The 25,971-nt window shown below is 37.2% G+C and overlaps 1 protein-coding gene across 1 annotated transcript in view; it reads right to left on the bottom strand.

The window, feature by feature from the left end:
- The window catches only part of LOC129564839 (serine/threonine-protein kinase meng-po), a 32,186-nt gene extending 6,539 nt beyond the window's left edge, over positions 1-25,647 (bottom strand). The window contains exon 1 of the mRNA XM_055439011.1: positions 23,792-25,647. Within this exon, the coding sequence (XP_055294986.1) occupies positions 23,792-23,825 (34 nt within the window). The 5' untranslated portion in view covers positions 23,826-25,647. The remainder of the gene's footprint in view (positions 1-23,791) is intronic.
- Positions 25,648-25,971: the final 324 nt, after the last annotated feature.

Genomic DNA, 25,971 nt, shown 5'->3' with positions numbered 1-25,971 from the left:
TTTGTTTTCATTGAGAAGATATTGACACTTGCAAAAAGTTCGCTATTTTTAGCCAATTTCATTCAATTGAGAGAGTGAAAGCATCTTAAACATCGATCCACAGCATGAACCGAATACATACATATTCTTGGCCGGTTTATGGGGGAAAATTTCCATTGGCTCCGTTTAGCAAATGACAATTTTATAAGTCTGCCGATTTCGTCCTATCTCTCGCTTACACGCTTGTTCGCTTGAATTATACATGCCTTCACTTTATTTTAATTACCACGGTTTAAGGCACTTGTACTTTCTACACACAACATGAATGTTGCCGCATGTCGGATAAATAAAAGGATATAAATAAATAACGTGTGGAACGGAAAATGACACGAGACATCTTCCTTTCTAACTGAAGACCATAGATTTGCCAATGTATCTTTGGACGAAGCTTTTGAGCCGATTGTCTGAATTATTTATTACGGTCGATCACGGTTCTCGGATGATTCTCTCATATTTTTGGACTGTCGATATGGAAATTTATCAAGTAAATGCTGTTGCGCTTCAGCCGCAAATCATTCAGTTCAATTTACAATAAAATTTTCAAGCAACAGCAACCATTTATTTACTTTTTTTTTATTTGCATTTGCTTTTGCTGTGGGCATATAATATGAGTGCGTTTTTTTCTTTTGTTCACATTGTTTGACCTTTTTTCTTCTATTTTTTAATGTATCTTGTTTTTTCCTTCTTTTTTCTTTTTTCTTCTCTCTTTTTTGCTCATTTTTGATTTGCCATTTTCCCTCTGCACCTCACTGTGTTTGTTTCGAACTCATTTCACATTGTTTGACATGCCATTCTTCCATGTCCCATAAACCCACCAGCCGATTGATATCAACCGGTCAATTTGGTTGCTTGGTTTCCTTTGACAATTGTAAAATCAATCATGCGTGTTTTCGAATCATTGCAAATTGCAATTGATTGGAAGCCATTTGATGGATATTGGCCATTCTATGCAAAAAGGCATTTCGTTGTTTTTCCAATTGAATCGACGCAGAAAGGTTTTCATTTACAATTCAAAATGGAAATTGTATCATGACATATGGGAATAAATCAAACGGAACAACGACTGGCTAGCGGCTGGTGTCTCGCCGCAACTCGAGACATGCTTTGTTAGCAATGGCTTGTTTTTTTTTCTTTCTAAATCGCCTGACATTCAAAAGTTTTGCAATTTGATGATGACAAAAGATGAGAAATGTTGGCGGAAAATGAGAAATGTTAAATGGATTTTCATCTAAATAACAAATTTTTCGGCGTTGAAATTTGACGTAGTCAACAAATCATATTATATGATATGAAGAAGAAAAATCATTTGGGATTTGTTGTTTATTCTACTCGATAAACACCACCGACATTGAAAAAAATAGTTGCAATGAATCAGTGTTATTCTCGAAGTTAGTCCAATATTTCGGTCATCGGTCTCGCTCAAGACTGTGAGAATGAAAAACTGACACTCAAAGGATTGCAGCGTCGATATTTTTGGCCAAAGAAAACAATAAAACGCTCAACATGTAAATTATTCATTGATGAAATGTTATAAAAATAGGCTCCAATTCGAACAAAAAAAAATGTATATTGTTTGTTTGTGCGCGCGACACCCGAATGCTTTTTGCGGATCGGCAAACAGACGCACGGTGCGCCTTTCTCTCTGTTTACGAAAAGCGAACGCTTTGTTCAAACCAATGAAAATTTGGAGCTGTCGCACGCATCGAGTTGCAAACACAGTGAGCCAGTGCACATGACACGGTACCGATTTTTGTGTGTTTGATCAAAGGCTTTTTAATTGTTGCCTGTCGTACAAATCAATTCATAGAGTGCTGATTTTCTTTTATTTCTCTCTCATTCCCTATTTATAGATTCGCATTATAAACTAAATTGAGAACATTTTGGCCTATTTTTAGATATAAATTATCGATCTTTCTTTTCACTTCGTATTCATTGCAATGGGTACGACTGAGCGCTTTGGTCCCTCGCACTTTGTTTTGGTCGACCGTTTTTTTGTTTATGTAAGGTAAATTGAGATACTCGTTGCTTTTTTCCCGCCGATTGTTATTGTATCACATACCCCAGCCGATAGAGCCGAATGAATGCCATACTATCGTGCTATTATTATCAAAGTAATATTGGCGGTGCATTCACTGTTGAACAATTTTAATGATATTTTATTTCATATTTCTCCTCTATTCATAGCTGCTGCTCACTTTTTACGTGGGAGTATTTTTCATTCGATGTGCTCCAGTCACATGGCTTCCGCATAAAGTGGGCTATTCTGTCATCGAGCCGCTCGATACCCAAGATAAGTCATTCGTTCCCATTCTTCACACTCTCTTTCCCATTCACTTCACCTTCGTTGTCGTTGTTGCTCAGTTTCCCTCGACATTGTCTGCATTTCGTTTGCTAGACTTTCAGTTGAACCGTTTTTTTTACACATCGAACTTTTTTCTCTGCTCAACCATGCGACGAATTATCCGAATGGGAGAGGAAAAAAACAACACACAATGAACGATGCGACACAGAAATTATTACTTATACTATATCGTACAAGGTCATGATAACGGCACACTGTTCACATTCTGTCTATTTTTCAGATTTTCGCTCAAGTGGCGCAAACAAGTAAAATTTTGAAGAGAATAAATGGGAAACAACACAATTTTAGGTTCGTCACCGACAAAATCATCATCGGTGGCGGGTGGAAAAAGTGCACACACAAGGGAGATATAGATAGAACGAGTCAGAGGGAGGTAAGATGAGTAATAGGATTGGAGCGAGAGAGTGAGCGAATGAGCGAATGAGTGAGTAAGAGGGAGAAAGAATCATACTTGAAAAAAGCGTCGCGATTGTTGTTTTCATTAGTCCATTCCGATGAGAATTGGAGTGCTCCACAATGGCTGAGTGTTGCTTCGCTATTTGCGCAACAAAACGGCTGTTGAAAATTTTATTTGTACGTGCGCATTTATTTTATCTCTTTCTCTCGTTAGATCGTAATTTTCAAGAGACACTCTTAACGGCCAGTGTGTATTTTTATACAGCGTCTTTTTTCGAATGTTATAAATAGATTTGCTATCTACAAACTCTTTTGGCGTTCTCCTTGTTGATTTCATGCTGAAAATTCGCAGTCGATGTTGTTGTTGTGGTCGTCGTCGTCGTTCTCGTCGGCAGCGGCGGCGGTGATTCGCCACACACGAAATGCATGGACAAAACGGAAAGAACGAGAACCGAACAATTCAAGCGTACCAAAAGAAAACAAAGCAATGAAATCTCAATAAAAAAAAAGCGAACTAGACACGACAACGGGCCACAAACAAACAATCAAACTTTTGCCCGAATCAAAATCGGAATCTGTATTTCGACTGTTTTTTTTTCTGTCACGCTTCTCTATTCTTACCATTTTAGTGTTGTTTGATTTGTTTTGACCGAAGCTTTTTAATTCTTTGCGGTGGTTTTAATGGTGATTATGGATTAACTTTTCAATTCTGCGAGACGGAACTCAATTTGATTTCTGTTGTTGTTGCCTTTTTATTTAGGGAAATCAAACAAAAATATAACCGACTAATGTCATTTTAATATATATCTGTTTTTCCGCTGAAAAACCAACACAATCGAAATGTTTTCCTTTTCTCTTTCTCTCTCTCTCTCTCTCTCTCTCTCTCTCTCTCTCTCTCTCTCTCTCTCTCTCTCTTGCGTTGTTGTAATTTTAGAGACGCGAGAAAACCGCGCGAGGTGTGTAGTGGCACGACCAGCTGGGTGAAGTTTAAGGTAAACTTGTGCAAATATTGGTTATATTTAGATTTTCACGCGAGTTGTCGACACGCTGCGCTGCTATTTTTCCCCTCCAATGTCTTTTATATTTAAATGTGAGAATTCTATATACGGTTTGACGGTCGCATGCAACGTATCGGACAAGGAGCAACAGAAAGAGAAAATCTTTTTTAAATGTTTATCTTTTCCGTGCGTTCGTTCGTTCAATCGTTTATTTTCGACATGCACGACGCTTGACTTGATTACTTCGACAAGAGACGCTAGTGAAAGTTATGAGTAGTATATGCTGTGTACGATAAGGATGATGTATTCGGAATGACCGCAATCTTTGACCGTGAGACATTTTCCTAACATGCATTCCATCGTGTTTGCCCATTCATAACAACCCTGACCAAAGCTCAGATTCAATATGCAATGCGGTTGTGGTACACACTTCATAAATGCCATCAATTTAATCATCAGTTTATGAAGTAATTTATTATATTGAGCGAAAGGATCGTTTCAGTTCATTGAATTTGCTGGAATTGACGTTTTTTCCCGCTTATGATGTCAATTGACTTTGTATTTTTCCACGAAAATCCTATTTTGCACGAGTTGCAATTATTTACCATAAAATCTAGATTGAACCAGTGCCACCCACAGTAACTGGATTTTCTTTTTATGGCTAAACACTTTCAGCGACTTAATTTTTGCCCTACTTCGTTCGATGCTCACGACGTGAGCCTCACGTATTAAAACAAATAAATTTGGTATGATATACCATTTCTTCAAATGTTTTCATTTATTGTTGTGTTTTAGCGACATGCGGCAATAAATCCCAATATACCTGACGCCCACGAAACTGTTTTATTTCATACAATACACGAGTCGTTCAGCGTCATAGATTCGGTCGATAGAAACCGCATGGAACAGCAACAGCAGCAGCAGCAGTAACACATGGAACAATGTCTTGAATGACTTGAACTTGGCAACTGATGTAAACCCTCGAGATTCTATGTAATCAATTTTCCAAGCTGAAAATTGCTTATTAAAATTTCTTCTTCGCATTCAGCCTATGTGATTAGATTCCAAGAAAAAGCGACGATGCGTCGTTAACTGCATAAGGCAAAACTGGAACACATTGAAAAAAATGGGTACTTTTTCTAAACCATTGATATTCTTGGTGTGACGTCAATGCGTTTGACACATCTGTCAACATAAAATTCTTGATTCAAATGTCATTTCAGAAAAGGTTATTAAGATGACATCTTCAGAACTCGTCTCTCACACTCTGCATCTGCTTCAAGCAGCACAAATAGCAAAAATAGACAAAGAAACCTAAGACGTCACACAGTTACACAATCCTTTTTTCATCGATGGAAACGCTTCTTTTTCGGTGGAGAATGCTTTTTCTTCCTATGATGCGCGTGATTTTCAGTTATTATTCGAACGTGACCGGATCGCATCAATGTATACATATACAGTCAAACACCTTCAAGCGAATGAGAAAGAAAACTTGGTTTTTCCGTCATTTCAAGTGATAAAATAAGGATTTGAAGCGAGCATATTCGTGGATTTTCGTATCTCGCCCATTTTTGTTTGGCCGATGCTGCAAGCGGTTTTCGTTTTTACATTTGTCCCATTTTGATTGAGTAAAGTTTATCCATTTACGAATATCTTCGGGATGTGTGCGTGCATAAATTCACTTAGATTTCTCGTCGCAGTTTGACTCGGATTTCACTCCATCGTCGAACTCATGAGTGTCATTTGCATGCAAATCGCATTTGGAATATTTGCACATCAAACCGTTATTTTTTTTGCTTCGAAACAATAAAACGTGAACCTGAACTCGTTTTGAATAACATAACCAAATGTCGTTCTATATATTCAACGCCTCGAGATGAAAAAAAAACGGTTGTCCGTAAATTTTCATTAGGTTTTTGCGGTTTCCGTCTCATCTTTGATAATTATGTCGCAATTTTGATCATCAAACAAATATTTGGATCAAAAAAAAAAGAAACTGTTGAGAGATTTGAGAGAAAATGTTAAGAGTGTGTCAAGTCTTGTATGTGGAAATTGTAGTTTACGTTCGAAGAGTGATAGAAGAAGCCACTGTTTGCAATGCGTCATCAGTTTATTTAAGACCAAAAACGCTGTTGTTGTTGTTATACAGCATTTAACTACCCTTTTTTATACTCAAAACGGCGGATGTAGTATTCATCCAAACGACAGAATGATAATGGAAAATTGGCTTTTATCGGGCCATTTAAAAAACCATTTCAGGCTACATGGATAACTGTCAACCGATTTAACATGTGATAAGTGTGTTCAGCTCGTTTTCTTTTATATTCAAAAGAAAATATATGTATTTTTCTGTTGAATCCATCTAATGATTGTCGTCTGACGTTTATTTACGTGGAAAGAAAACAAAAAGAGCACACGTCGATTGAAAGATTTTCCACGTAAAACTTCTGAATAAACGTGCTAAGCCTTTTGTATGGGAAATGAGCAAAGGAAGAAAAAAACAACAAATTACATCAAACAGCTAATTCAAATCATTTGCACAATCGTTCGTTTTCTCCGCTCACGGCTGGCATACAATTCAACAGAAACTCACGACTCTTGACGATTTTGTTTACTTATGCGTCGAAGCGAATGGCCGTGTGTGATCTCGAAATGACGTCAATGCAACTGAAATCGTGAGAAATGTGTACGAGCGAACGAGTGAGAAAGATGTGAAGCGATAGAGGGAAGGAGTAAGCGAGCGACTGAGTGCCAAGATGAAGCAATGTGCTAATAATAATAATAATGACAATAATCGCCTTTTCTCTCTAATTTACAACAATGTGAGTAATAAGTGAGTGAGTGAGATGTTTCACTTTCGTCACTGTGTTTTTTTTTTGGCCGTGCCATCGACTGATAATAGACGGCGTTATGGTTGTTGCTGTTGCTGTTCTGTGATTTCTCAGCTAGTTTAGCTTCTTTTATTTGCCCGTTCATTTGTTGTTATTGCGTTTATAAATTACACGAGGTGCGATGATAATCATAAAATATTTGGACCGATGGCAACTGAAGCGATGCTCTCCATGTGAACGAGATAGCCATGTCTATATGGGCAATGCAATAATGGCGAAAAGTTTATACACATAATCATTTCCAACACATTGCGTGGCTATCCGGGATTTATATTTAGCAAATTATGTGCATTAGTCGTTAGCCAAAACAGAGATATATGGTCCAAATTATCGTACTGAGTCAGGCGGCCGAATGTGGAAAAACTACAAAGGGAATATCACACAATAAAACGGCGAATTATAGTGTTCGGATCATCACAATAGAGAGAGAGAGAGAGTGAGAGAGAGAGAGAGAGATAAACCGAATGGAAAATTTTCTCATGAAATCCGCTTTTGGTCCAGACTCTAGATGGCTTACACATTTCGCTTAAACATGATTTGTGTGGTTATTTTTTGTAAGTGACGCCATTTACAGATCTACCTTTTTGATATTTTTCACTGACGGGACCGGTCCATGCGATTACCGATCTCGATGCCACACACAACGCTGACAAATCATCCCAGTCTCTAAATGATACGAAACAACGCAATTGAGTGAATTATGGCTCTCGTTTCGATCCTCGTCAACAAAGAAACTGCAGCTTCTTTTTCAACACGATTTTGATACGAATCTTGCTCGAATTCGAATTTATACGTTCAGCGAATACTATTCTATCTGTATTCAACCGCTACTGGGTGTTGAAATAAGACGATATTTTCCTCGCTCTGCCAGCAATTAAGCGGTATTTTGCGTGAAAATCAAGTTTTATTTTCGCTTAAAATAAATCCTCTTTCATTAAAATCCCCCTCCCGAAAAGAAGTTAGTTTTTGCGTTCAATCTAATGGCATCGATAGGTGATAAAGAGTGAGATGGAGAGAAGATGGAGAAGACAGAGAATGGAAAAGGATGGGAAGAGCGCGAAAATTGAGATTGAAAGAAATATAGAGAGCGCGAACAAAAAGAAAGAGTTCAAGAAATAGAAAGTGAGTTGTGCCCATGAGTGTGTGTGTGTGTCCGAGCTGAAAAACTCAGTTGCTGTTTTCTATGGCTGCCCCAGCACAATGTAAACAAAAACAAAGCCACAAATCCAATTTGTCACGCAATACATAAAATAATTGGGACGTTTTTACTATTTCTCATTGGAAAATACACAGTTGCATCTGGTGCGGTCGGCCGAGCGGCCGAACGAACGAGCGGATGAGAATTGGTTGAAGTGCGTCATTCGAGTTTTGAGCACGTAAAATTGACAATTTTCCTCGTAAATTTGCACAACTTGCCATTGTGGGAAAAAGTGCTTTTAACACGATTTTGCACTCTTTTTATCTCTGCTGGTGCTACTGCTGCTGCTCGTTCCGTGTGCCATTCGCAGCAGTATGCGTCCACACGGAAAATTAAGAGCAAAACTCGTAATAAAATTACATTCATTTAGCGACAAATGCATTTTATAAGCTAATTTCCTCAGAAAAAAATCACACACAAGTCGAGTGACTCTGTCATTGAAACAAGTGATGAGCTTTAAAACGCATCTCTGTGTATGCCTGCTTTATTTTTGCTTCGTTCTGTTTACAATCTCAGCAAATGTCGACGCGATAAGAGTACATCGAACCAATAAAGAAAATCTGCTACATTCGTTATATTGTATGCCATTTTTTCCTTGTCTTAATGGGCCTCGGCTATGACAATAAATGAAAATACAAAACGGATTCAGCACACAAAACATCACGAACAAAGCAAAATACTGCTCATACACTGTGTCGTTGCTTGCAGTTGTCGACGATTGTGAAGAGTGAAAGTGTTCGCTCAAAAGGAACGAACGAACGAACAAAAAGTGGCCCACGACACAAAGTCTACTATTTCGACGTTTAACGATGATTTTGTTTTTGTACCCAAATGATTTCGTCATTTCGGAATCGGCCGACCAACAAAAACCATCTTAATGTGTTCGTGTTGTGACGTCAGTCGTATCGTATGTACATGGCAATCAATCGCCCATTCGTTGATGTATTTTGAGTGCAGGCTGTCGTATCCCATTAATCACTTCGGCTTGATTAATTCTATGTATGCTGACGGCTGTAATGTAGTTTCTTCGGGTGATGACGATGATGTCAATAGCAATGACGTACACACATCATTTCGAAATTAGTTTTCTTCACACGACAACGAAACCCGAGAAGGAATAAAAAAAATCCCTTGGTATTCGTGTTAATGAATTAATTTATGGCACTCTTACGAATAGGCGATAATAACTGTCATTAGTGCACTAAAAAAGCATTGCATAAGTTTTGTTTTTGTGAAAATGTAATGTGACAGAAATAAGTCAGTCAAGGATCTCCGAAGTATTTTCGGCATCCCAAATCATAGTTTCGGCTCTTTTTATATTCATTCTCATTCACAACGCATAACCATTTCATAATTTTTCACACTATTTTCATTTAGCCTCTTCTTCTTCTTCAACTTCGGCTTCCAAGATCGAAACGTACGTAATTCTATACCTGTTGTTATGTGGCGTGTATGCATGCACACTTAAATACGTAGGATACGCCAATTCGTTTTAATAGCACGTAAAAACTATTTATAAAATTTACTATATAAAAATATGCGCCTGAATAGTCGAAACCGAATTAAATTTATCCCATCGTATGTTTCTTTCTGCCGGATTTATTTTGACTAAATTTACATTTGGCATTAGCACAACAGCCACAGTTTTCATTGCTCTCTGCAACGAACAAACAAATAAGTACACAAAATAAATATGCGGCTCATCCTCAACCAACAACCATATATTTTTATCATGTTGTATTTTTCAAAATGTCATCCAACCCATTTTTTATCAGTCGGCCATATCTCTCTCTCTCCCATTTCATGTTGACATTTATATTTTTTGCATATAATCTTGTGTTTTTTTTTAACATATACTGCTGCTGCTGCTGCTTTTTTATGCTTTTTTCTATTTTTGCATTCTCTATTTTTGGGTTTTGTATACTTTTTTTGCTGCTTTCTCGCTTTTACATCGTCTCTTGTTTGTTTACTTTCTTTTCATCCTATGCATGTTCCTTTCAAATATTGCTAGACTTTTTCCTCGCTCTTCTTCATTTCTTTGGATATCCCCACTTGAGAAGAAGATTCAAAAAGAAACATCTTCAGATTTTGTTCATTTCTGCTGAAACTCTCCAGGTTCTTTGCGAAAAATACTGCTTGTTTTTCCTCAAATATTAAGCAAAATTGCTCTTTGAATTCACTTTCCCATGGAAATAGAAAAATAAGCGAACTTTTGTTGCTCGAAATTTTACGTGGAACAATTCCTTGAGAGCAATAGAAGCTTCAAAAATAACCATAGATTCGATGTCGATTGCTAGGAAAATTGATACGGTTCAAATGGGAATACCTTTTAATAGGCCACTTAAAGAGTGTGACGTTGATTGAGGTTTTTTTTCTGCGTTAAGAAAATGTTGTGTCTGCTCAGGAGGCACAAAATCAGGACAAGGTCGATTCTGTTGTCGAAATTCATTCGAGTCTCTCACTCGCTACCGCTCTCGTCGGCTGTTTCAGTCAACCGAACAATGAAAAACACGTTCTAAACATATTTCATAAGAACTATCACAAAATTTACGAACAAAATGGTTTTATGCACGTGAATGACGTCAAAGACGTTGGATATCGAAATAACTAACCCAGTTTTATTTCTGTGTGTCGTGCAGAATTTTTTTTTTAATTTTCTCAAATAAACGACACACTCCGTCATTTAATTGGACGTACGAAAGTGATATTTATGGCAGTGTTTATTGATTGTATGCGTCCAAAGTGCTTATTTTTCTATTTTGCAAAGATCATGTATTTCAATGAAAACTTTGTGTATTTTCTTGGCTATGCGAAATCTTTCTCTCTCATTTTTCGCTGAAGGAACAACCCACTCCAAAGCTTGACTGGTCAATGCTTGTGATTGAGTATTACATCGAATATAACCTCATCGATTAAAAATCTGTTTTTAAATTGGTTAGCCTCGGATATTTCTAAATTTATCTAAATGCCAATATGCCAATTGTGCACTTGAGAAGCGTTTAAGATTTGAAAATGAGCGTCGTTATTATACGTCAAACCACACACATTGCGGAACTATAAGCGTCACAGCGAGTAGTAATCCTGCAATAGTATAAAGAATTTTTACTTTGTACGGCGTTCAATTGTTACGACAGTATGACTCAGACGTCAAAGCACTCGATCACTTGTCATTTGAACCGTCTTACAAATACGCATTGATGAATAAACACGACGTATTACGTATGATTTTATGTTATGTTGGGCGAGACGTATCTGTGAAAGCTTTCCGACGACAGTTGTTAGTTGAACCGCACTCGGTCAGAGTAGCCGTCACTTTCGGTTTTTCACATGAACGCACAAACACCTTCTCGCCACATTTCATTATACACACGGAAAATGTGTAAGAATATGCTTTTGCTTGTTTGATATTGAATATTTGGCAACGGGCACCGGCTTATTATTAGCTGATAGACGAGACAGGTACCATATAGAGACGTATTAGGTGGACTTGTAGTCGGCTGATGTTGTTTGTTTTCTCTTGTCACACACATTCAACATTTGCCACCAATAAATAGAGAAAAGTATCACGGCGATAAATGTGCAAATGTTACGTCTACATGCTTCGATGTGCACAATTTTCGGCCAATTTGACGCGCTCTCACTCTCTTTGACGCTTTCCCCTCTTCAACGCTTTCTCTCTGACGCTTTTTATCCCGTTCACTTTCTATGTAGCCGGACACTCTCCATCGCTGAGAGGCGAGAAACTACAAATCTATTTATTTTTACGAATTGAATTTCATATGGCGCGCAACTAAACATACACATATTTTCTTGTTTTGTACGCATTCATCAGTGGTGGCAACTGCCATTATAAATACTTAGCAAACCATTTCATTTGTGTTAAGCATCCGCGTCAATCAAATAAATAAACAAATTCAAAACGACCCGTACGCGAATTACCAATGAAGAAGTGAAACGAAAACATTCGAATGAACATTTTCTGAAATGATGCGGCTGTTTGTTGGCCAATTTGATCAGTGTTTTATGAAATTGATATTTCCTCAATGTGTATGTTTTCATTGGCAAACGTGAATCGTAGTTTGCTTCATTTTTTTTGCCACTTGACAATCACTTTTCCCGAAGCGTGAGAAAAAAAAACGTGCCGAATTCGTGGCGGAACAAATCACATGGTTGAAAGGAGAACCGAATGTTTCAGAAAATTTTTGTGAAAAAAAGTGTTTTAAAAAAATCAAGTAAAAAAATTAAATGAGAAAAAGAATTCGAGGAAAATCATTCGAAATTCGATGAATTTTCATTCTTCGTTCCCAACAAAAAAGAAAACACTGTTCCAATCTTCGGTACGGTTCCAATCTTCGGAAATGACTGTATGCTGTTCACATGGCAATATCAAACTACAAGAAATGAAGATAAACATAAAGCTTTGCAGCAAAAAGAAATTTGTGTTTCCGAGCAAAGAACAGAGGAAGAACGCCACATCATGATGAAATCATGCTACATTCAAAACAGCAGTTCACCATCGAGTTTTGTGAATTTTTTTAATCTATTGTTATAATGTGTGCTGTCAAGCATAATTCGATGGACGAATGGGCAATGGGCATGTGAGCAAGAGATCGAGCTGCGGTGGTTGGCGCCATGTCAATTAGCCGATAGTATATTGAATGTGTTTTCCATTTTGTCTACGGCTTAAAATATGTCACTTTGATTGTCGACGTCGTTAGACATACACTACTACTGGCGTGTCAACACTGGCTATGGGCTATGGTAATCTCTATTCGCAAACAGTCTTCACTTCCAATCACCCCACCCGCTCTCATCAATTGATCCATGCTGTTTGATTTTAGTTCGGCTTGGCAACCATATCATCATCATCAGCATGCATATTCCATAACTAAAATGCGGATGCTTTTTACTTTGGAAAATGTGTGGTGCGAAAATTCAATTTCGAACATAAATAGAGTTATGGAGGATAGAGAGAGCGCGAAAGAGAGAGAGAGAGAGAGTTTTGTGATGCAAGAAAAACGACCTGATGTTGTTATTACGTGAGTGGACTAATGCATGTCACATTAATTAGATTGGATTTTGCCTTGCTGCGTACATGTATTTACCCATAACATTCAATGGGGTAAAAAGTAAGCATTAGCTATACGAAATTCATTAACGGGATTTGCATAAAATGGATTATAAATGTGAATTGATGTGTATTACGGACGTATACGTACATATGAAATGGCTGAGCGCTATTTCTGTACGGTCATTTCAAATTAAATCAATTGCATTTGCGCTTAAAATATTCGTTTAATCGCCATTTTTCCATCGAATTCATTCGATTTAGTTTTTCAATCGAATTTGTTCAATTTCATGGGAATAATTGAACTTTCCCCGGAATCGATGGTTGTTTGTTTTTTTGATTTCCATCCTATGAAATATAATTGAATGCGATCGTGTTACTTTTCATGACATGTTTTATCTTTTAATTGAATCGTAAAAATGAAAGCAGACAGCAAACGGATTCGGAAAGTTCGTTCAATGTTGAAATTGAAACTGCGGTCGGGTTGGCAGAACTCGATTTAATGAATACAAAAATAGAAGCAATTTAATTTAAACTTGTTATTTTTTTTATTTTCACTTCAGAAATAAATGTGATTTACACTTGATGCATGGGCACAAAGGAAACGCGAACGAAGTGAGCTGAGCTTGAAATGAATGAATGTGCCTATAAAACTAACGATTTTAATTAAGAAATGACCTTGAACATCGACCAAAACAAAGCTGCCAACCGACTGTTGTTCTTTAAGTTCCCTTTTCTTTTGTTAGGGGAAAAAAATTATGTTTTCCGTTCAAACTTTGGTCTGTCTTCGAGACAGCCATTCCAAAGTGTGAGAAAGTGATTCCGAAACCCATTTTATTTGGTGAGGTTTTATTTGTACCAGTTGACTTTTGCCACTTCTATGGCAAACAAAAACACCATTTTTTTACTTCATCGGCATGAATGTAAACGTTTCTGGTAGTGCTGTGATTTGTGAGCTGCTTTGTGTATGTCTTGATTTACTCATCTGCAAAAAGGAGATTGCTTTTTGTCTGTGTCTGTTTTCCGTATACAAAATGCAAAAATGTCGCTCGCTTTCTGTTTGCGTACTGAGCAGCTGGTGTTGAAATCAATGTCAGTTTCATGTTATTTCATGCTTTTGTCACCACTTGCCTACGATTTATTATGGTGTCGTAAATATTCGTCGTGATATTTAGGCGCTCTGGGTGATGCTTCTGCAAACACTTCATTCCATTTTTTATACATTTTTTTTGTTTCTGCTACATTAAATGTGTTGAATTGGGAATGCCAACGATTCCAATTCCATTCATTGATACAATTGCGTTTCCCCAGAAGCTTTTTGCCATCGATTTCACAAAAGCTTCTTGGAATGTTGGAAATATTCATTTCTCTCATAAAATCAACATAAATTCGAATGATTTCTTTGGAAAGGTAACAATTGGATGGGACTGACGCATTTTTTTCTTTTATTTCCTCTTTCTTTCATTATCTGCTCCTTTTCCATGGAACAATATCTAACACTGTCAACCATAAATTTCTTTTCCCTATAAAAATGCAAGAAAATTCATTTAAACTTACATCTCTTCCTCTCGTTCAAACAAAGAGCTCGCAAAATATTCATAAAAAAACGATGTGGCATTATCCGTTTGAATTGTTGAATTCATGATGTTGCTATGGCATGAATATTAAAATGTAACAAAGTATGGAATTTTTTGCGGAAGCCAACTTTAATCCACATCAAAACCGTTGTTGCCGACTTCCAAAGAAAAAACACGAAGCATTAAACGAACGAAAAAGCGTTAAAATTGAGATTCCAATGCAATTTTACGGTTTATGGCCCATAATGAAGCGGAAGTTCATTTGTGAGCAAATGTGAATTTCGATTTGAGCCCTCATTTTAAAAAAATTGCTTGGGATATTGCGTGGAAAATTGATTTTATTTTTTCGTTTAATCCCAAACGTCAATCATTTTAAACAGTTGGTTATTTGATACGTTATCCAGCTGGTAGATTTATATATAAAATATATTTGGCTTTAGTCGATTTTATTGAGTGCTTTAAATGTCACTCTGATTGAAATGAATGACCCTTCGAACCGAAATAATTCATAATATATTTCGCATTCAAAATAAGTGTCAAACACCATTCGCGAATGGTTCACGTGTCAAACGCGCCTTATGCTTAACGAACTTCAGCTAAAAATGAAAAGCTTTCATTGAAAATGTATTTCTGGTGTTGCAAAATGGAGAAGCGGCTTCATTATTCCCACGAAAAGTCTTGAGGTCGGATCAATGATGTTGACCCGTGAACTCGGTTCATTAAAGAAAAAACAATAGACATCAATCTTATGTTAAAATTCGATATCACGAGACTTTTCTTTATAGCCGTCTATTGACGGGCTATTTATATCGTTTCCACTCGAGAAAAAAAACATAAATCTAAGTATCGAATCCAAAAACTTGATTTTGGTTTATTTAATCATTTGTGCAAAGTGGAGCGCATATTTTCTGTTCGCCGATAAATCGAGATTCAAATGATTCGTTTCAATTCTCGGAAACGATTGGATATTATTATATCACACCCGTGGCCGGTAAATATATTCAAATGAATCAGCGTGCATAAGAATTTCAACTAAAAATAATCATAGTATCAGGTCGAGACTCGGTGTCGGCTATTATCGCATCAACGGAGATATTTTCATCAATCTCATCACTTATAAATTCAAAGCGAATACTCGGAAAAGTCGCGCCGGCCTACTTTTATGCCGAACAAATCACATCGTGTGCGTGGTCAATTCGCGCGCGCGCTCTCACGAACGAACAAAAAGAAATGCTTTTGTTGTTCAAACAAAATCATCGTCAGACCGACACACAAATTATCGCTGCTTTATAGCTTGTTTAATATTCTTCGACGTCCTTTCATTTTTCGCCGTGTTGATTTTTTTTCCTTTTATCCTATCTTGTTAAAGCGAAAAAAATATTGAATTTATGTTTGGCAGGAAAAAGCAGGAAAAGAATTATTTATATGGAACATTTTGACTAAAGTTTTTTTTTTCGACGCAAAAAAAAGACGAGAGAGAGCCACACAGACGCACGCCCCAGATAATCCAAAATGTAATAAGCCGACAAGTGACCGGAGCACGCCGATTGTGTTGATACAAATAAAGTGCTTTTCCACAAGTGCGTCTGTTCATTTAAGATAAACACACCATATATTTTCCATCTCCCTGTTGAATTGTACGCACGATCCATTTGTGCGCCATTTAGACAAACAAAACGCGCTCTTCTTTTAATAGACAAAAATAAACAGACTAATCAAAAATTAAAATGATGACCAATCTAAAATCTATTCTATCGAATAGCAAAATAAACAAACGCAAAAAATGTGCGAATTTTCATTCGCGCACTTGTTGAGGGTGTGATCGATTGATTGTAGCTGTTTGTGTGTTTTTTTCTAAGCGCACAACACAGAAAAACACCAAACATGCCAAAAGTGTCGATGAAAAATTACGAGAATAATTCATAAAATGACTGTTTGACCGTCATTTTGTGTGTTTGTGGCCCCTCACCCAAATGATGAACGATAGAGTGCGACCAAATTGTGAGAATTTATAGTGTTTTGATTTGAAGAAAAAGAAAATACACAACAGCTGTGGGCCGTGTGTCATGCGTATGTTCAAACGAATATGAAAAAAAAACTATGAAATTTGTCTCTTTTTCATCCATCGCTCGAATGAAACATCGCTACGATGTTTACGCATTTATTTATAAAGCTATAATCAAATTAAATTTTGATAGAACAAAATATTTTGCTGCGCATTTTCCTCGATGCTGAATTTTTTGCGAATCTCATTTCGTTTTTTTTGTCTTTTGTGTCGTCTATTGTAATGATTTCTTTTATTTTGTTAGATCAAATGTGATGTTTCGCTCAAAAATCGGAAAATAGATTGCAAAAATGTTAGAAAATGGCACCAATTGACGTAAGATTCTGCAAACTTTCGTTTGGCAACGATGGAAGAAGATTGAAAAATAAATGCCAAAAGGTTAACGCACAGCATGTACCACAAACAAGAACCTTTGCCCTCTTCATTTGCTTGTTTATTTGCGATTGTGCGAGCAACATCGCCCAAATTATTGATACTTTAGGCCGTTTTGTGCCGAGATTTGGTTTGTTTGATTCTCATCAGCGAGTTTTGTCTCACTCCAGAAGGGAGACGAGAGATAAAAGAGAACGAAAAAGCGAGACCGGGTTTTTCGCGTATCTTCAATGAAGGCTCTTCATCGCCATTCCAAGACTGTTATATATCGGCAATAATTCAAATGCAAATTCAACACCGCCAGATATGGGGTCGTTTCAAATAGGAAGCCAAATAAAACCGGTGGCACGTTCTTTAAACAATTTTTCGCTCACCATATCGAGCCTAAACCAAACTTTGCCGCATCCAATCTGATTTACCGAATGCAGAAAAACAACAGCCAGAAACCATAAACGATGTGATGTGTGTGTGGCCGTGACTATTGCGTGTGTGTATGTGCGTGCGTGTGCAGACGCTCCGTTTATCGTTCAATTTGCCTTGATGGCGACAACTTTGCTTGAGCTTTAAATTAGCCAAATCGAATGTCAGACATATCCAGTCTTCGGTTCTTTCTTCTTTTTTTTTTTTCGACTGAAGTGCGTCAATAATTTTGGCATATTTCGATTGGGAAGGTCTTCATTTGATATTGAGCTTCTCGTTGGAACGTAATGAGATGGCCAAATAGTGTGTGTGTGTGTGTATCAAATAAGGCACATCCGCCATTCCATCATGACATTTATGATTCGATTTTTGTTATTACTTTAACCATATTTTATTGTGTGATTTCCTTTATGGACATAACGAGAAATCGCAGGCGACCGTCCTCATTTCGTCAATCCAGCATGAACATTTTTTTCCCTCTGCTCATCTTACAAAAATGTTGCCTTCATTCGCAATCATCCCGTCAATAAAACGAACGAACGGTAAAAAACATCTGATTGAAATCACAAAAGATTGATTGACTCAATATACTGATTGAAGTTTCATTGAACGGTCAATCTTTTTTTTATTGTCGCCGCTTTTCATCGTCGCCATGGTTAGTGATATTGTGGTATTGTATTTTCTTGTCGTGAACGAAAAAAAAACAGCAGAACGTAGCAACTATTCCATAATCGATTCTAGAACAAATTTGCCGTAGAGTTTACGAGAATTGAAGTGTATCATTAAAGGACGTTGACAATGTCAAAATGACAGTTAGGTTATATATTCTGACGACCACAAGCTCTTGAATGCAATCATAAAAATAATCATATCGCTCTCGGAAGGGAAATCCCTATCTTTCCTCCTCCTCTCTTTCTCGTTCGTTATTTGTACACATCATAGGACAGAGCGGTATACGCCAACAGGAGATATGGGAAACGTTATGTGAAACCGCACAAATGAACAGGGCTGGAATTCTAAGTCATTCCACCAAAATCGTTCGGAATTATTTTTTTCGTACGTAAGACTATATTGGAGTGAAAGAGAGAGATTCCACTAATTTTCAACATCCCATCCAAATTATTGCGATAACTATCACCCATCCTTTGAGTTATCGGAATAATTCCGGTGGGATGTTGAAAATTAGTGGAATCTCTCTCTTTCACTCCAATATAGTCTTACGTACGAAAAAAATTATTCCGAACGATTTTGGTGGAATGACTTAGAATTCCAGCCCAGCACAAATATGCATGCATGACTGAACATGCAAATCACAATCATCATCTCCGAGAGTTCAACGCCACACAACTTCCTCACAATAAAAAAAAACTATTTGCGGCGAAACGAGAGTTTTACGAATTTGTCTTTTCATTGCTTCTGCAACACCTAACGATATACGTGACGTGGATAGAGATGGGAAGGATCAGCGTATGGAATAAAAAATTGCTCATTCATTATGTGAATCAAATGATATGATGAAAGAGTGTGTTTGTGCATTGTAGCTATGTCATTTGCCCGTCGGTTGTGTTCAAATGACCAATTCAATTTTCCCACTATAATCTCTTCCATGGAAACAGGCACCACTTGAAACTTAGTCCCATTGAATTGGACGCGCTTCATTTTTTTTTCTTATTCGGAAAATTAGCCAAAATTGCCGATGGATGATTTCGATTCAATGAGGCAACATTTTTCGTCGATGTAATTTGTCGAATTTCAGATCCAATTATTCCAATTTCTCTTTCCAATTAGTCGAATTCACTAACAAATTTAATTTCTATCTCTTATTGATCACTTTCAGCCCATGCCCTCTCAACCTTTGATTAAATTTTATTTTTGGAACCACAATTTGTGGCCCTTTTCATTACGAAATCATTGTCACATTTCTCTCCTTTGAATGATGAACCAGCAACTTGGTGGAGGGTACAATGAAATTGAAGATCAAGAAGAAGAATAGAGAGAAAAAAGAAGGAGAAGCTCAAAAACGTCACTGGTGAAGAAAGCGACTTGATTGAAACCACCCAAAAAGCAAAAGTCATTTCGACGCAAAGCTAACATCATCACACAAATTGAATGTTTCAAGTGTTGATTGTGATGATTTCGGTATTTTTGTTGATTTTGCTTTAATGCAATTTCTATCCATATCATTGCAAATTGAATTGGGATTAATAAATAAAAGGAGCCGCTCGGGAGTGTGTGAGAGAGAGAGAGAGAGAGAGAGAGAGAGAGAGAGAGAGAGAAATTGCGAGTGGCATGAATTGTCGAAAAGTGTAGGCATTCAATGGCGACGATGCAGAAGAAAGTGAAACATAATGAAATAAACACACCATTCATCAGTTAATGATACCAATGTAAATAAACACGCAATGTTGGTGAACTGCATCATTATATTCAGGCTATAGATACAGAATAAATATTTTGTCTGCACCATGATTTTTGCTGTTGTCAACTTTTTTTCTCTCTACATTTCGTTGGCAAAAATACGGCCAAAAATACACCCGCACCTACTAAATTATCAAGATTGTTTTGACCAAACACCAAAGATGGTTTATTTTTTCCCTCGTCCAGTGGATTTCTGTGTGAATGTTTGCCACCGAAAGTAATTGCATTGGAAAAATTAATCGGTTACACAGTATTCCAATCGGTTCGATCAAGTGGGCTTATATACCCACCAATTGTTCGCCAACAAAGAAAATGCTTATTTCTTCTCTGTCTGTGTTTAAGTATCAAAAGTGTAATTTCAGTTGGCCAAAACTGAAAGATATATCCTTTATGGGAATATCAATTGATGAAGAAAATAAGCATGTCGTCATCTCATCAACAAAAATAATCGTATTTATTTTGGTATCGAAGAGAGGTTGAGAGAGTGAAAAGTTTTTCCATTCTATTGATTTTTTAACATTAATCATAATAATTACAAATAATGAACCGCCCCCTCCTCCGTCCAAACAAGCCAACAACTTTTCGGTTTCATTAGTTTTTTTTTTTTCGTTTATTGAATGGATTTGCGTTTGCGCAACCATTACAATTATTTGAGATGTAATAATGAGACTAGTTCAAGAGTGCAATGCAACTACTGATAATGTGACGCCAATACCTTGGCTTGAATTGAATTAAAGTATCGAAAGCAATGATTTAGCGAGTACTTTTTTTATATGGGCGCTACAGCACATCTGCTTAGTCTCATCGTGTTTATCATTAACACGTCAAATGGCGGCCAATTAGTCAAGTCTTTAACCATTTTTCTAATCAACATACATACACGTCGGCTGACGGAAACCATCAAACTGATTTACACACAACGTAATTACAAATTATTTTATATGTTTCTTCTGCACTTGATGTAATTACAACATTTCCAAAGCGTGTAAACATACGGTACATACGATTGAATACGGACACGAAGTGTGTAGAGAAGAAAATATAGAAACAAAACAAAATGAAAAACCAACAACAAGATTTATTGACTGGCATTATCGGAACTAATTGAGTCGAACGATGTGATTGATGGCCAAGAGGCGCATTGATTGCCATGGGTAATTGAAAGTAGTCGGTCATTTTCATTGAAACTTGACATTGAACTGAACACCAAGATCACTACACAGAGGCAAAGGGTAATTTTATTCGGTTTGAACATATTTATTGATCCTCTTAGCATGTTAGTCGGGTTTCTCTTCACCTTGATGCATTGGCGCTTTTATTCGCATTGAACCCATCCCATTGACTAACAATGGTTTTGACAAGTTCATGGAAAACGTAAGATTTTTTCACATGTTTTTGATCAAATATTCTCGTTTATCTCTCCAGTTGCGACGTTCTGTGCTGAAGTGCAGTTTCGCAGCAACGTCTTTTCGATCATGTCGATTGCAGCAATAGCTGTGCCAATGCAGCTATTGTCCACGAACCATTGAAAAACGGAAACTGATTGAGTTATCAATAATAAATGAAGTTGTCATTTGCAATAGATATCAACGCAGAACAAGCGTCATTGTGATAGTTTCACCAACGAAAATTCCATATAATCCAACCGAAGACTTTTTCCAAGCGAAGACAAAAAAATGGTGGCAACACGAACAAAAAGAATCGTTTAAATCCATAAGAGATTGGTGCACTAAAAAGACAGACACTGAACAATGGAGCTTCTGCAAAATCATATGCTTAAGAATGTCGGAATCTAATTAAAAGCGAATTGAAAAACCTCACGGTGATTAATTCGGTGGATGAACGCACGCAAACCCAATTAATTTCGGATGAAGCGATGCGATTTGTTTGTATTGGTGCGAATGAGCTTCGGGTTTTTCTTTTATTTGGGATTTGCATTTTGGGGAAATTGGCTGTGATTTAATTTGCAAGCCAAATTTATTCACGCCCATTTGGTTACGAATGAAATGGAAGCGCGCACAAATATCCGACGGTAAGTTGTGCCAATTGTCAACTTGTTAATACCGAGCTGGGGTGGCGGTGTTGGTGTTGTTGTTAATGTGGTTGCTTGTGCTATTGCTTGCTATATATTTATGTGTATTCTTGCATGGAGACTGGCAAGACCGAGAACCGAGAACCGTATCATGGAAATTTAAAATTAAAATGATAATTCACCATTTGCGTCATTCTGCAATTTGAACGTGCAGTTCGGATCCTTCACCTCTCACACTGACTCATACTCACTGTGGCAAAGACAAAAATGACGAAGTCTTTTACTTCGTAATGGCAAGAAGTACACCACACACGCTCATTGCGATGCTGATATCAGCGATTTGAATATTTAAGATAGTGAATGACAAGCACACAAACACTATTACGGTTCATGTAACTACGCAGCAGGATAAGTCACACGTATTCCGGCTAAACATGGTTGGCTCAACGAACTCACTTCTATATGTCGAACTCGCATGAGAAGATCCAAAAGTAAGCAATAGATGAGGAGAAATAGAGAAAAACGCAAGAGAGCGAGACAATTTATGAAACACTTGAACTTTATTTCGTTCGAATGAGGTTTCGTAGGTTATATATATTCCGTTACTCCAGTTCTATTCGTTTAAAACGCTTTATCTCTTAACTTTTCATTCGTTTGTTGTTTGCCGTAGCTAGTGTTTGTAATTTAGTGCACAGCGCATTTGGGTTTGGCGCGAGAGAGAGAGAGCGATACGCTCTTCATAAAATATTGCTTTGGGCTTTGTTTTATGACAGTAGTTGAAAGTAGCTTACAAGTTACTTGTTCATTGTTGGGGATGTGCTTCAATTTATATATTATGCTAAAATGACTTTGAGCTCGAAATCGCTTCGAAGTTGTAATTGAAGTTCTAGCCGAAAAAAATAATGGAACGATAGAAATTAATTGAAAAATAGAAAAGGAGCATGTATATCTTCTGGCAAAAGTGATTTAACGATAGAAGACGTGATTGCGACGCGCTGCAGTTATCTTTAGTCTTTGCATCAAAAGCACGGCATCATATTATGTTATCAATTGGCAAAACTGTGAGAGTGTATGGAAGTATGGGCTATAATTGTTCACTTTGAGTAAGAATAAAATGGTCGACGTCTTCGTTGTCGACGGTGGTGGTGGTGGTGGCGGCGGCAATTTGTTATTAAATAAAGGATGCTCACGAACAAAGCCAAGCATTGACATTAAGTGCTGTTGAAGTGCACCAATAAAATCAGGCAATTCAACGAAAAAGTCCTCATTTTTGCCGTCATCATTATCAGCGAACATACACGTACACATAATTTTACGATTCGCACGGTTGCGCCGCATAAAGAAGGGCAAACAAATTCATAAAAGGCTGCGCTACTGCTTCTGCTGTTGCTGTTGGAAAAACCTCAAGAAATAATGTACTCTCGCATGCATGGTCGTCGTTTTGGTTTGCTGGTTTTTCCGTTGTCGGGACGGTTTGTTTAGTCAGTTCTGATGCCAATTTGTGTTTTTATTCGATTTTCATCGTTTTATTATACCTTTTCTGTGCAATGTACTCTACAGCCAACATTTATCTCCTACTCACTCACTCTCCGGCAGTGAATTTTATGGGAAAATCGACCTCTTCGCTTCAAACAGCACTATTTCTCGCGTAGACTAATTTAGTTTGCCGATAAAAAATGCATTATTTTAACTTTCGACGAGAATAACACACATGTACTGAACCCACTGTTTTTTTTTATGGATGCAGCGATGCGCGAGCGCGCTTGCAACGAACGCATTTAATTTCATTTCCGAAGAGTTTCGAAATCAATTTAATTAAAAACGGAAGGGACACAGAAAATTCATTTTCGAACCGCTTAAGCATCGGTTAGACGACTCGGCAATTTGCCATTTATTTCAGTTGATTGGAATTGGTTAAAGTGATACTATTATGTGCTTGCAATTTTGCAACTTACCTAAAAAGGGTATTCGTCTCAAGATGTAGTACATGGAATTCAGGTTGAACGATTTCTCTCTCTGTCTCTATCGACTGAATTTAATTAAGTTGATCGTTTCAATTGGTTCGTTTCATTCGCTCGAATCTGTCTTCTTGTTCGGAAAATGCTTCAATTTTCCTCTGTCAATATCCCTTGGCGTTGTCTTCTGTAAACTGATTATGGGCGCGATGCGTACGGCAAAAAAAAATAACAACAACTGTGCAATCAACTGTGCAGTCTCACTCAAATTTATTTTCAATCAATGTGTCGTCTGTTGAACACGTGTGCGTTTGTTGGCTCAAAGTTCAGTTGACGAGCTGAGTGATGAATGGAGATAATTCGTTTTTCAACTGAAAAAATTTCTCTCTTTTCTTTAAGATATTTAGTTTTCACTGCTTTAAAAAAAAAGATGTTTGTTGTTTTCGTGCTGCTTTACAGTTAATCAACTATCTGTCTTTTGCTGAGCTTAAATTGTTTTGTTCAACAGAATATAATAATTGTGATGCTAAAAATAGCTCAATCAGGGATATCAACTGAATTTTTGTTTACGTCTCTTTTCAAATTTCAATTTATACACAACACACTGTGTTATTTTTTTCTTTCTTAATCTTGAATTTCAACCACGCGCAACAATAACAATGGGCCTGATCGACTATTCGTGATCGATTTTGTAAACAAAAATTATGATGTGTTTATTCAGTGTTTTTGCGTTAAATTCTGTTGTTAATTTTTGGTTTGTCGTCAATCTTTACCTCGATTTCCACCTGCGGTTAAAGACCCGTTTATTCTCATTCGTTCGTTGTGACTCGTGTGAATTATTCAAAAATTGCGTTTCACATTTACCAAGCTCTGTCAGTTTCCTTTTTGTTTCTGTTTTTTTCCTCAAACTGTTGTTGTTGTTACGTTTTGTTTTAATTTTTTTTTTAAATGTTCAAAGCGATTAGTTTACATTTTAAAGACTTTTGATTTGATTTATTTGCCCGAAAATATTGAAATTTTTTGAATCGTTGACTGCTTTAAATTGTATGCGTTACACTGTCCACTTCAATCATCGCAAGAAATGGAAAATTTGCCACAAACGATAGAACAAAAGTGTCTCTGCTAGTCTATTTTTAAACTGTAGCTCTGATTTTATCATCTATCTAACGGTTTTGTTTTGCGAATTTTGCGAGAAAAAAAGCAATTTATATTTTTTACGGAAGAATTGCGTTGATCTCGATTCACTTTGGGCTATTGTATTTTCAGGCTCTTCAAATTCAATCAATTTCCCGGAAGTTTGTTATCAAATTTGATTTATTTATTTCTCCGAAGAAAAATGTTTTAGCTTGTTGGCAAAGTAAAGCCGTCTGAACTCCGTAACGATGTGTTTGATACTAATTTCCTTGGATGATTCAATCGTTGTTGATCGTTCAACAAAATCACATACACTTCTTTCGCTCACAATATAAAAACTCGTTACAGCAAGATTTCGTTTCACGTATCTCTGGTCTACGCTCCAAATTGGATAAACACAAGCATTTCACACAATAGCTGAACAGCAAATGGATCAGACTTTCGGCTTTTCCTCGCTTCTTATATTTATAAAATTTTCTCCATGCGCGCACACAAACACACAACGGAGCTCACCGTACTGTGCTGCGATTCAGATGTGATACAGCCGGAGACGTTGTGAAACCGAATGAAGCCGACAACGTGCGGCCGTTCGGCTCGCTTTTCCATCTCTTTTATTTTGTCCGTTTAGATAGATATTCATGGCAGTGAGCGAGGCGAGCGAGCGTGAGTTGTGTGAGCGCGATATTTTCGTGTTATCGATGGTCGCGGTACTTTTCAAACCTATTGCGCCGTGCCGTTTTCTAGTAGTCCGAGTCTCTCTCACTCTTTGGCGCGCGCTTTATGATACACTTCTATAAATATGAAAAACAACCCACACACATCGAGCCAGTCACACGCTACCGTCGAGGAATCAGTATTTTTGTTCGTGTCAATGCGAGTCAAAGTCGTAGAATCAATCATTTCGGCTTTTTTTTCCTATACACAAAGCCATGCAAATCAGAACGAAGAAGAAAAATACACAGACAACAGATTGACAATGCAAAAGGACACACTGTGATTCGTGGCGAGAAAAAAAATACGACAACATGTAATTCGTGAAGCAGGAC

The sequence above is a fragment of the Sitodiplosis mosellana genome, unplaced genomic scaffold (genome assembly GCF_009176505.1).
Source record: "Sitodiplosis mosellana isolate CC-2019 unplaced genomic scaffold, AAFC_SMos_1.0 Smas_scaffold_2, whole genome shotgun sequence".
Taxonomy (NCBI): Eukaryota; Metazoa; Arthropoda; class Insecta; order Diptera; family Cecidomyiidae; genus Sitodiplosis; species Sitodiplosis mosellana.
Note: the sequence above shows the minus strand (reverse complement) of the source record. Positions and strands in the feature narration are given on the sequence as shown.